At 39.7% G+C, this 13,088-nt stretch overlaps 1 protein-coding gene across 2 annotated transcripts in view; it reads right to left on the bottom strand.

Annotated features, from left to right (window-relative positions):
- The window catches only part of ldlrad2 (low density lipoprotein receptor class A domain containing 2), a 61,124-nt gene extending 48,036 nt beyond the window's left edge, over nt 1–13,088 (bottom strand). For both annotated transcript variants that reach the window (XM_072382954.1, XM_072382955.1), the window contains exons 1-3: nt 11,359–13,088; nt 8,424–8,909; nt 8,032–8,181 (exon numbers count right to left, since the gene is read on the bottom strand). In XM_072382954.1, coding sequence (XP_072239055.1) covers nt 8,032–8,181; nt 8,424–8,909; nt 11,359–11,443 — 721 coding nt within the window. In that variant the 5' untranslated portion in view covers nt 11,444–13,088. The remainder of the gene's footprint in view (nt 1–8,031; nt 8,182–8,423; nt 8,910–11,358) is intronic.

The raw sequence follows: 13,088 nt of genomic DNA, 5'->3' as shown, positions 1-13,088 counted from the left end.
CAAAAAACTGTCATAAGCAAAGCAATGGGAATATATATTTTCTAATTTGGTTATTAAGTTAGATTTAGTAAACCAGGGTTCTCAACCATTAGGCCGATGCTGCACCTGTAGAGAAACGTCTTTTGGTGAAGTCAGTAAGATGGTACTGAGTGGGATCTCCTTCACTGGAAAACAAGACTCGGGACCAGCATGAGAAGAAGGGGAGAAGGAGAAGTCTCCTTTGGTTTTGGATGGTTCTTCACAAGCTGCTAAAGCATGTTTGTCAAACAAATACAAACTTTAATTTACGACAATGTATTTTCTTCAGAATTCAATCATATAATCAATGGCAGAATAAGCTGTTTGGCATTGGCAGAAATTAATTTTCATCTGTGCAACCCATGTGCTCATTTCTGTAGCTTGTACCACTAATGTATGTTCTTTGTGAATGCACATTTTAAAAGGGGAATAAACAGGCATTACATCAGTACAGAATTTATAGCCAAGAAACATTGTTACAACAAATGATAAACCAAACATAAATTTCCTTGTTTAAAGTGGAGTTGGTTTCCATTAATGATTTACTTGTCTTTTTTCTCGTATCTTTGGAAAGTGCCAGGAGAGCAAAAAAGCATCTATGGTCTCCCATGGAGATTGCCACGGTCATGAGACATTTTGGCGAACACATCAAAAAAGGAAAACTGGCTACTATACTTGAATGAAAGCAATGCAAGAAGGCTGAAGGTCCTGCTCTGGCTGGTCACTCTATCCAAAACATAAGACATTTTGTAAGGAATCGGGGCGTAACTTTGAAAATAAAAGAAAATCCTGGATAGAATATGGGAATGTGATGAATTGTCCATCAGTGATATCATCAGGACACATGGGATATTAAGGGTGAGACCAGAAGTAATCTCTGTGTTCTGAAGATATCACTGGTGGACAATTTAAATATTTCATCTTGTGGAAGCAGGAGGAGGGCTTACAGTGTTCCAGTTATAATGGCTGTTCAACAGAATATGTAAACATGCTGACATTACATCTAGTTCACCCAATTGGTTTGTTCAATATGTCTTGATTTAACAGTAGACATGCATAATTTAAATTTGCCATTTATAAATTTTCCTTTTTGTTCACAAATAGGATTAGTGAAGGAAAGGTAAAATCCAGTCTACTTCTTTCTGTTTAGTTGTATTCCATTGATCCATGTTTGGTGTTTTTAATACACAGAAATTTCAAGTTTGTGTACGTGTATGGCTATGGACCTGATCAATAAAGTTGGCCCTGGCAATCGCTATTTGTGTCATGGGCAGAGCTAAGTGCCTCATTATTGTTGTCCTCTTAATACAGCATTGCGTCAGGTTCTTGTATCTTGAGTTCTGATGTGTTTATCTAAATTTTGAAGTGAAATTTGTGTTGCATAGCTCAAACAGAATTTTTGAAGATTCACTACATCTTTCTAGTATTAGTGGAAAGAGGTGTCAGTTTAGTGTTGCAAAAAACTGGTTTGAAAAAATTGTCCCGCAAATTCATCAATACCAGAATGTGTGTGTGTAAACAAGGAGAACAGATATGAGGTGATATCGATGTCAAAACAACCATAGAGATACGCAGCAATGCAGTGTGTGCGCAGTATTAAGGTTCCTGAGTTTTCCCAATATGGCTACATCTAATAATACATATACAATTAGACTCTTATCAGCTGGGAGTGTGTTGCAGCTATTCAGGTATTCAGGACAGAGTTTGCACACATCATTTCCGCGTACGTGACAAAAATTTTCAATTATCTTCATGCGAGTGTTAATGCGTACGTTCGCCAAAAAACGCATGAATGTTACGCGTGATTACAGGCGTGCAGCAGACATCACATGTGAACGTGCGCACGCAATATGAAACGATTCTGATGGCATAGAACAGGTGCAAGGCAGCACAAGGACTATCAGCTAATGAACCATGAGCTTGATGTTGCATATGGTCTCGAATGTGTAAAAATTAACAGAGTAAACGAAAGGAAAACAGAAAACAAGGAGACTTCATGTTCAAATATGAGCAAATATACTTATAAAAACTGAGTGAATTATAAATAAAGGCCTCTCTCAAATAAAAGCCTGCCCCCTATGTAAGCTGGGCAGGTACGCTGGGCAGCTGGGTAAATAAAGGTTCCGGACACCATTTTAAATTTGAATGACATATGTTTACTACATGTAGCACATAAACTGCCCATTCCTACACATTACCTGATCCCTTCAGTCAATCTTCTCACCTTAGGCCTTGCTGACAACACCACCATCTCATTTGTTGGACCAGGCTTAAAGCCCTGTTAAATAATGTTGTATAAGAACGTATTTACTTTATGTAATGTTTTGTTAGGGCATACAGGTCATACGATCACATATTCTCATATTCTCAAGGAAGAATGCTGTATGTTTGGCCTTATTGAAAGTAGATCTGACTTACATGACATAACAAGGAAGAAGTCGGACAACAACATCAAGTAACAAAATAAGTTAATTGTGTTAGTGTTGGAAACATTACCTGGGTTCTGGGTTTGTGCCATTGCTGCTCAGACCCTGTGCAGCTGTGAGCAGAGTAGAGGGGACAACTTTTGCTCCCTGTTGGCTGTAATGCCATGTTTGGTATAGCAAGGCAGCAACATGATTGCAGAGAGCAAGCCCTGCCACAAGAGCATTGAGACACACACAGCTCAACAGGTTTAGTGTCTTTAAGAACAACCTGTAAATGAAATGTATATCAATTGATAATGCAGAGTGTTTAGAGGTTCAGGGAAATCTAGAGGCTGTGATATTACTGGGCTCCGTGTAAAAAGAGTGAGTCTGTAGCTTGCCCTCACTGACACCTCTCCTGCCTCATTCTTGTCAGAAACTGAGAAATAAAAGCAACAATAACAACTTACCAACACAGAATTGTATCTATACATTTCAATGGTGCTGACTTACCTTGTTAGTATAGTCATACTCCTTTTTTCCGATGTTACGCTAATGTTACTGTTTACCCTATGTAGCTAGCTAGCTAGCTCTCTAGTTGCTTACAGAAACAAAGAATTACACTTTTGCACTTACCTTCGTAGTCATGGATATAGCTGCTAATGTACAGCTTAAATCCCTTCTTGTGGATGCTTGATGAAACTTTGGAATTTATTTGGATTAGGCGATGTACATTGTTAATGCTAACTCACGGGAGATCCTGCAGGCAGCGTGTATAGAACGCCATCTCGACCTGAACCAGAAATGCCCGAGCTGGCCTATTCAAACCCGGATGTAATCGTGCATATGGTGCACTGCCTAGGCTTGGGTCGATAAAATTATCGCACTTTGCGCAATTATTTTGACAGCGCTGATTAGATATATCTGTATCAATATGATTATGCTCTTGGCTAATCTGCTACAAAACCACCCCTCCTCGGGGCGATTTCTCCATCGCCCCAGACCTGAATTTGAAACATACAGATAGTGGAGATGCAGGAAAAACAGATTTTATACAGTAGTTTGTATATTTTTTTAAATTATATTATACACATGCTCCTGTGTATATTGATCAGTAAAGAAGTGCTATCATCAAAATAGAAACATAAACCCACAATCATAAGTAAGATGCTGATGGATAATGACTGGACTCGAGAAGGGATGACTCCATTGCTTGACAGAAAATACTGTTATTTATGCTGTTAAATTACAGTTTCTTATTGTTAACTGGGCATTAACTGTTAATTTACATGTAAGCATGAATATTTAACAGTATTTTACAATTATTTTAAAATACAGTAAGGTACTGTAGTAATCCACCATAAATTTACAGCAATTCATTGCAAATACTGTTTTATGCTGTTAAATTACAGTTATCTACTGGTATTGTTAAATGACTGATTTAACTGATAATTTACATGTGAGGGATGAATATTTAACAGTATTTTACAACTATTATAAAATACAGTAGGATACAGTTGTAAATCCACCATAAATATACAGCAATTCGTTACAGTGTACCAATTTATCAAGTGTGCCAAATGAGTTAATCTAACATGCACTAGTCCATTTTCATATGCTCTGTTTTCAGTCAGTGACTACAGTTAAACAACATGGCACATTTTCCCTGTGCAGACTGACTGCAAATCAAACAAGCAACCAATGTAACCTGTTGGACTGAACTAACTGAAAGTGGTGTCGGTTTGGGGGTAAGAGATATTTTTGTTTTGTTGTTTTATCATCCATCCATGATGATGCTTATCCAAAGTCGGACGCAGAGTCAACAGGCTCAGAAGAGAAACCCAGACACCTCAGCAATACTCCAGCTCCTCTGCAAGTTCTGGGCCTCCCCCAGGGCCTTCTCCCAGTTGGATGAACCTTCAGGAGGTGACCAGGAGGCATTCTAACCAGATGCCCGAACTACCTCAGCTGACTCCTTTCAATGCTGAGGAGCAGTAGTTCTACTCCACCCAGACCCCCACCCCACCCAATTAACCATTAATCTGAAAGCTTTGCATTCCCTCTTCACCACAATGGACCGGAGCAGCGCCCTCATTACTGCTAATGAAGCTCAATCCATCTGTCCATCTTTAACTCCAACTGACCATCACTGAGAACAAGATCAAGAGATACTTAAACTTCTCCACCTGAGCAGACATTCATCCCTGACCCAGAGGGAGCACTCCTCCTTTTTCCGGGTTTAGAACCATAGCCTCAGATTTAGAAGATCTGACTTTCATCCCGGTTTCTTCACACTCAGCTGTGAACCGCTTCAGTGTAGCTAAAGGTCAGCCAACAGAACGACATCATCTGCAAAAAGGAGAGATGTAACCCTGAGGTTCCAAAACCAAACACTCCAAACTACACCCTGAGATCCTTTCCATGAAAATAACAGAATAACAGATAGAATAAGGAATAAGGGGCAGCCCTGGTGGAGTCCACCAGTATGCACTGTAAACAAGTTCAACCATGTACCAAGAATGCAGACACCGTTCATGCTTTGGTTTTTTAGAAATGTGTAAATAATAATCTAAAAAAATACGGATATGAGACACTAATTTTCACAAGATACTACACAAGTAGGTGACATTGATCATGGCAGTGCCCTGTGACTGAGAAGAAAAGAAAGGAATCAAATTGTATTTTTTTTGCAAATCTGGAAGCATACATCAACCATCATTACAATCTGTTAAAAAAATAATACAACTCCTGATTTCTTTCAACAGGATTAATCAAACCGGAACAAACTGAAAATAATTTAATCTATAGACACAATTGATCTTAATGCTACAGAAATTGAGGTCAGTGTACAACAATCCATCAATAACAAACTAGACTTACCGGTTACACTTCATGACAAAATAAGGATTTCCAAACAAGTCTCAAATATGCCCTCAAGATTCCATCATAAAACTTGGGCAAAATATGTATGCACTTAAACCAGTTTACTCCAGAAATATGTTTACTTCAAGAAACTGATCTATCCAGGTCTGTTCTTAATGATTAACAGAGGAATCACACAAATTTACATTTTCACCATTACTGGCGCAGAATACAGATATATAATCTAAAATAGTTAATAAATAACACTAATGTGACCACAACAAATATTTACAGACCCAATACAAATGCTTCCACATTTTTCACGAGTGCTTCACATCTTCCTACATTTCACAAGTTTTAGAATTATCATCGGGGATGATTTCAATACAGTTCTTGATCCAGAAATAAAGAAATCTGTAACAGCAAGCGTAAAATGGAACTCTACTGAGACAATGAAACAATATGAAAGAGCTTTGCCTTGAAGACAGTGGGTGACTAAATAACCCAACAGTCAAGGAAATTTAAATGTTTTTCGCATCCAGATCACTCGTTCTCAGATATACTTTTCCCTCACTAGTTCATTAGTGATACTAGTAATAATGAATATCTCAACCCAAGTGTTTTACATGAGCATGCTTCAATCTCTTTATGTATCTATACCAAGCAGTCTCAGAAATAACCTCTCAGATGGCACAAATTTTAGAAGTTTTTTTCAAGAGTGAGTGGGCATCCTTCATGAACATAAATTATTCTTTAATTAATTCACCAGCAGTAACCTGGAAACCTGCAAAAACAGTAATACATGGAAAAATAATAAAACAATTATAAACAAATGATTATCTGCCAAAATTGAAACTTCAACTACCCCTAATCCAAATAGATCAAACAAGTATTTATCAAAAGGAGACATGCCTATTATAACACACATAGACAAATATACATAACCCATCATGTGATGAAGAATGACAAAGAAACAATTACAGAAATTTAAAAATAATTTGCCTGACTTAGTTGGCTATTCTTAACAATCATCCCACCAAATTTGGATTTGGTAAATCTGTTATGAATTGCATTAGAACATTATACAACTCACAAAAAGGCTTTTTTCCTTCTCACTCTGCCATCTCCATCAAACCACTGTCTGTGCAGTACACCAGAACATCCTCATAAAACACACCATGACACCATGTTAAACCTTATCAAAAGCTACATAGCTTTCCTAAAAGAGCTGGAATCTGGAACCCTTACCACCAGCCAACCAACCCTTCACTGGCAAACAACTGATGTTTATCTAGGTATAAACATTTTCTCCAAGCTATCAGAGCTTGTACACTTGTAAATAACAGAAAATGATACATATGGATGAATACACCAACACCATTAATAGAAAGAGACTGCAGACAGAGTGGAAACAGGGAAGAAGGAAAGACTGCAGTGCTTGTCTACAACTGATGGTGTAGTCCTGGACATGTCGCTGAGACGGAGTGTCTCTGTACCCCAGATGTTGAGCTATGGGCATCGAGTTTCTGTCCACACTATCTACTGAGAGAGTTCACTTGCTCACATTGTGCGAGACACTGTCAGCTACATTGTTGCCAAGATACAAAATCAACACCCAAATCCATTCATCGTGATCTCCCTTGAGATTACAACCACACCTCTCTGCTGCACTTCAACTTTGTAATTATTGAATTTAATTAAAATGGTACATGAAATGTGTTAGTATAGAGCTTTTGTTGTCTTGTTGACCACCCAAAGTGTTTTTACACTACAAGCCACATTCACCCAATCAAACACACACTCATACACAACTCCTAAGTCTATACAATATCATAGAACATGTAGTGCTTTTTTTCTCCACTGCACATAGCAATGAACACATCCGAAGTAGCGTGGGTTAAGTTCTTGACATATAGACTGGGGAAACTGGGGATTGAACCACGACCTTGCTATGGGCAGACATATGCCCCCTGTATTTGGACGAATCAGCACTAACCGTTCCTTACCACTAGTAAGGATGTGGCTGTACAATGTGTAGAATAGATTAATTGAGAAGCTAGCAAGCTGAGGAGAAATTAGTACAGTCTTGTTTGAAAACATGACAGTGGCAAGACTGAGCGTTGAGTGGTAGTACTCATTGAACCACACAAGGTGACTTTGGCTTTTTGTCGACTGAAGACTGAGGCTACTAGCTCCCGCTGGATAGCACCACTAGCACCATGCTACATGGTATTAGAAAACGAGCTAACCCAGAGCAAACTCTCAGCACCCAGCAGAAGTGAGGATAAACAAGGAACCCTGCCACTCTGCAAGCTGCGGAAGCACAACAGAAGTTCTTTTGCCCTGGCAAAAAACTTTGTTCAGCAATCTCTTGGGCAAGCCCAGCAATCCCAGAACTAGTGGCTTCTGCAGGAACTGAGCTTCAGGTCAGCTTGAGGCCTGGCCGAGACTTTTTGGCTTTCTTGAGAATCATCCTCTTGTTCAAAAATGTATCGCTGAACTTTTTGACACTTTAGAAATCTAAATGTATGACTGAATTACACTGGTATGATAGCTGATCTGATTTTTTTTACTGAGACCAGAAAAGCTGGTGTCAGCTGCTGACAGGTGGAGATTTTAGCAGGGCCAGATTGACATATTCATAAAATCCCACTCACTGTATATAAAGAATAGGAGGTAGAGTCATATCCCAAGAGTGTTTTTCCAGGGAAAAAAAAAAGAAAAAAAGAGAAAGACTTTAACTGACCTTTGCAACCTGTAGTTAAATTTTCTTCCAAGTCACTCCCATCCCCACAGTTGTCAATGTCTTTGTCATCACACACAAGACTGGCAGGGATACACTTCCCATTTCTGCAGGTGAAGTAAGGCTCACTACGGCACTCTGATTGGTTAAAACCTAAACAGAAAGATGCCAAACATGAAGTCAATGCAAAAGGCTTCCGGTAGACATTTGATGATGCACGCTTCAGAAGTTGAATCTTTATTATGAAATAAATCTTTGAGACAAATGCAAAATGCCATTTTCATAATGTCATATATGCAAGATAAAAATGTCAGACTCTGTCATATATCAAAGTTCTGCTTTCAGTGCTGCAGTTTTTTAAGCTGCTATATCTTAAGTTCACACCATTTTCTTACCCAGTCTGAAGGAGGTGAAGTCCCCCACAAAGTCAACCCTAGGCTGAGTCCCCCGGGTCACCAGTCTCAGGGTAAGGTAGTTTCCTGTGGACAGCACTGGCCGAGGTGGGCTCTTTCCACAAAGAGGAGGCCCAAGGAGAGGCGAGCTTCTGTCCCGACCATCATAGAACTGAACATATGAGCCAGAATGACAGGGGTCTCCCAGGCTTTCTCCAGAGGTGGGCTCATATTTAGGGTTAAGAGAGGCAGAGCCATGTGAGGACTCTGGAAAGAGAGGGGCAGGGCTCAGAGGAGCCACCCTGAGCAAGCTGTATACTAGGAAGAAGCGGAAGTAGAATTGGACCTTGTCTTTTGGAGAGCTGGCCTGCATGGTCAGGTGACAGTCGGTCCCCATAGTTACAAAGTAGTACTTCTTGGATTCCTGGTGCGAGTTGACAATCATGCCATCACCCCGGATCGTCTGGCCACAGAAATCCACCACATTCACTGACAAGGAAAAATAGCAGTCACTGAGCCTTGCTGCACTGCACAGTCAAAACATGGTATGTGGGATCACCTTGATCTAAATAATGCAAGAAAAAGATCAATACAAAAAACATTTTGAATCCACTTTTATTTTCTAGCTCTGTACACTGTTAACACCAAAAACGTCTTAAGAGAAGCTTTCTCATTCCTCTTATATGCCTAGCTGTTACTGCCTTGTTCCTCATAGCAGTTTCATCCACTACATGCAGTAAATCTAAACACCAGTGTTTTGTGACATTTCTTTACTTTTTAATTTAATTTTCAGTGTTATGCAAACTTGTTATTGTTTTCTGATGTCATGAAAATGCTCTATAATCACAAAGACTGCCTGATCCTCCCCGATTGTAATGCCAATAAATCTCTTTTTTTTTCATTTGATTGTATTTTATATTGCTGTTTGTTGTAATATTCTAAGATCACAGGGCGGCTGTTGCTTGGGAGGAAGAGCAGTCGCCTGCCAATCAAGCTTCAGAGGGAGGTTATCTTAAATGTTACAGATGATTCTGAGGGTCGTTTGGCCTTCATCACACCGTTCACTGTATGTTTATATGTTTATGCATTTAGCAGACGCTTTTATCCAAAGCGACTTACAGATAGGCAGATAGGGTAAGGTGGTCTTGCCTAAGGACCCCTACTTGAGACAGTACCTTTCATGGAGGGGATTTGAATCCAGATCTCCCACATGAAAGGTGGCAATCATACCACTACACTGTCCAGTCCCTATAATTACTCCACTTCTGTGAAAGGAGGAATAATTCATATCCTCTACCTGAAGGGTCATTGCATATTATGAAGCTCTTGTGTGAAATACAAAGTTTGGGACAACAGTAACCTTGAAAGATGGAGTCATATCTTCCTGGAGATTGTTATAATTTAAGGAGCAGCTTACTACTCATCTAGAGGCAAAAAGCAGGACATATGCTGGGCAGATCCGGCTTGAACAGCCCCCACTCAGTCACCCACTGCCCTCTGCCTTAGGGCCACAGGCCAAATAATGAGAAAATTTATGACCACTGCTGGAGTTTATTAGCTCTGTTACCCTGGGAGACAACTAGATCTTCCTGCACTGACCTCCAGGAATGTCCCAAAAGCCGGGAGCCCCTGTTGACGGGAAGTAGCTCAACTCCTTCACATCATCCTCTACTCATGCAAATAAATATAAAATCTAGGAGGCACACTACTTCAAATATGTGTAACCAGAGAGTGATAGGTCCACTGAGAAAATTCTACTCCTTTTAAATACAATCTTTATAAAATGAGCCCATTCCAGTAAGCAGCTCAAGAGGGTGGGTGAATGTCAAGGTCCTGTGAAACACACTAGAGTGAGAAATGTGGACAATTGGGTGGAACAATCCACCATATGTTCCCTGAACACCAATTATGTAGTCTGTAGTGATGAGCCTACAGTAGGCACAGTTTTATATAAAATAATGCTGCAATTTGTACTCTAATATCACTTTAGAGGGATCTTATATAGTAGCTGTGTCTAACCGATGTATATAATAACACACTACACAAACAGTGATGGTTAACAAAGTTTGATGCTTTCACTAAATATTTGGACAACAGCCAACCTCATTGCTGCACACTGGTATAATTTGAGAGCTCAATTTATGTAGTGAAAACCATTTTGTGATATGTTTCACGAAGTCCTCTGGTGACCTTTCATTTTAGCTATAAATGAGATATTGTGAATATCAAGTCTGAAAATGTGCTTGAACATAATGGTCAGCCGTATGCCAGCATTCTGTTTCTGTCCCGTTAGACATGTGAGAGCAGACTACATTTAAAATACACCAGTTAGATACCAATCCTGGTATTTAATCAGCAGATCAGCAGCCTAACCTTTTTGTTACAACTGATTTTACATCTGAAGATGTTTATGCGCTTTGTGTACATGTATTTTTGTTCGACCTTCAGTAAATATTGGCTGTAAACATACACATATATGCACCACAGGATTCATATGCATGAAGAAAGTGTTCAAAGTTTCAAGTGGTGTGTGCATATATGCAGAGTAACCACTAAATGTCATGTTTTGTTTCAATGTATTTCAGAGCAACCAATCAACCAAGCCATTGATGAGACTGAACACAGATCCCACAATCTTAGTAACAATTACCAGCAACCATGTGTTAAATAAAACCAAGGCATCACTTTTTTGTTACTACTGATATTATTCCTGTGCAACTTTCGGGGGGTTACATGATCAACCGGCGATCTCCACTCAGATGTCAGTTTCCTTTTCACAGTGTAATGTCAAACCTTCATATACATGCTGTGTATATTCAACCCACTCACTGCTGCTTACATCCTGACTGCCACACCGACCCTTCTGAACCTTTTTTAAATATGTGTTAATCAACGAGTGGTGTTTCCTGTCTGCGTGTTCGTGTTTCTGAAGTCTTACCAACATCAATGGCCGAGCAGCAGAGCGTGCTAAAGCGAAGCAGGAGGACCAGCAGCGGCATGAACTTCTCCACCCCCAGCTCCATCGTTCCCACTGAAACAACAGCCACTTCTCTGTGGATTATCTGCCTGCCACCACATTAATTCTTTCGGGCGTTTATTACAATTGAACCTCCTCTCGGTCCTTACAAGTCACGTGCTCTGCCATGCCATCTCCATGACAACGCCAATCAAAAACTCGGCGTTTGAAAACATTTTTCCAACACTTTATTCTTATTTGATTCCATGAGTTCCCTCATCATATTTTCAACATAGAAATGACACGTTTGAACCGTGAACAAACTCTAAATTTTGCCTGAAAACGTTTGACAAGATTTGTGTTGTTTTTTTGCATATTTTCATCAATGAAACAATTAACCAAACGATGAGCTGGATCACAGTTTACTTTTTAGATAGCAGGTTTTTTATTATGCATCTGCAGCAGATTAAGACTAATTCTGTGAAAGTTCACGAGAGTCAACGCAAACTTTCGTGTTTCTTAAAAGGTATGTTATAATTGGCTTTGTTCTTAGATATTACGTGTTCATATTCTGTATTTGACTAAACAACCTATGTTTACAGTTTGTAATTTTCCCCTCTGTTCATACAACTCTGCTCGTATGTCCTTGAATGAATGAATCCAAGACTTTAAGATGACATAACGGGACAAAATAACTGGATCAGATAAAGCGTCTCTATTAGGTCAGATAGGTCTGGTACATTAGATACACGCCTAAAACAACCCTCACACACACACATTGTTTAGCACATCCAAAGAACATGTCGAGGACGGTGGTTGGCCTGCTCATGTCACTAAAACTGGCCAATTATACTCTGTCGATTGTAAGTTCAACCTCTGGGAGATAAAGGTGAATAAGAATATGAAATGTTTCTGTTTTGTTTTGTCTTGTTTTCAGGTTTTAGGTTTATTTCTTGTCATGTTTTTTCCCCTGTCACATTAGGTTCACTCAAGTCACATGTCCTTGTTTCACAGCTGCACCCCATCACCAATCACCTCCCCACAGTATTTAGTTTTCACATTTCCCTCAGCTCATCACAAAATCCTCACCTCACTTCATGCTATGAGTTCATGTTTTTTTCAGGTTTTGCCTTAGTTTTCATAGTCTTGTTTTGTTTTATTGATTCCTCCAGTTTTATATTTATTGATAACTGACTCAGCTGTGCTTTTTGTTCTTGTCTTTGGTAAATAAATCAAGTTCTATTTCATTCCTCCTGACCGCCAGAGGCAGTGCTTTAGCGCTGGATATTTCCATCTCACATATGTGCAGGTCGAGTTATTATACCAACAAAGTCACCTGTGACCATGTGATGAGGTAGGGTGCACGCCCCAGTATAAGAGCCCCACGTCATCAAGCAATCTGTTCCTTCTATCTTCTCGCATTTGAGGAAAACTCTGATAGCAGGTCAGTGGGCTCGCTGCCGGTAGTCTCGTAACCTGAGTGTTGGTGCTTCGACTATTCGTCCACCAGAGACTGCGGCTAGCCGCTTATTTCTTTTTCAAATGCGCCTGTTTCTTTCGGGCGAACAGCGGTGACCTCACCGTTACGATTCACACTGAATTACTACAGACAGGTAAGTAAGAGCCGGCGACTCGTCGGGCTTATATTTGGATTAAACGGCGCAGGTTATATTACACGCTACATTGCTTGACTCTCTGTTTTCTGTGAGTGG

This window comes from Leuresthes tenuis, unplaced genomic scaffold (assembly GCF_036924035.1).
Source record: "Leuresthes tenuis unplaced genomic scaffold, fLeuTen1.0.hap1 SCAF_3, whole genome shotgun sequence".
Taxonomy (NCBI): Eukaryota; Metazoa; Chordata; class Actinopteri; order Atheriniformes; family Atherinopsidae; genus Leuresthes; species Leuresthes tenuis.
Note: the sequence above shows the minus strand (reverse complement) of the source record. Positions and strands in the feature narration are given on the sequence as shown.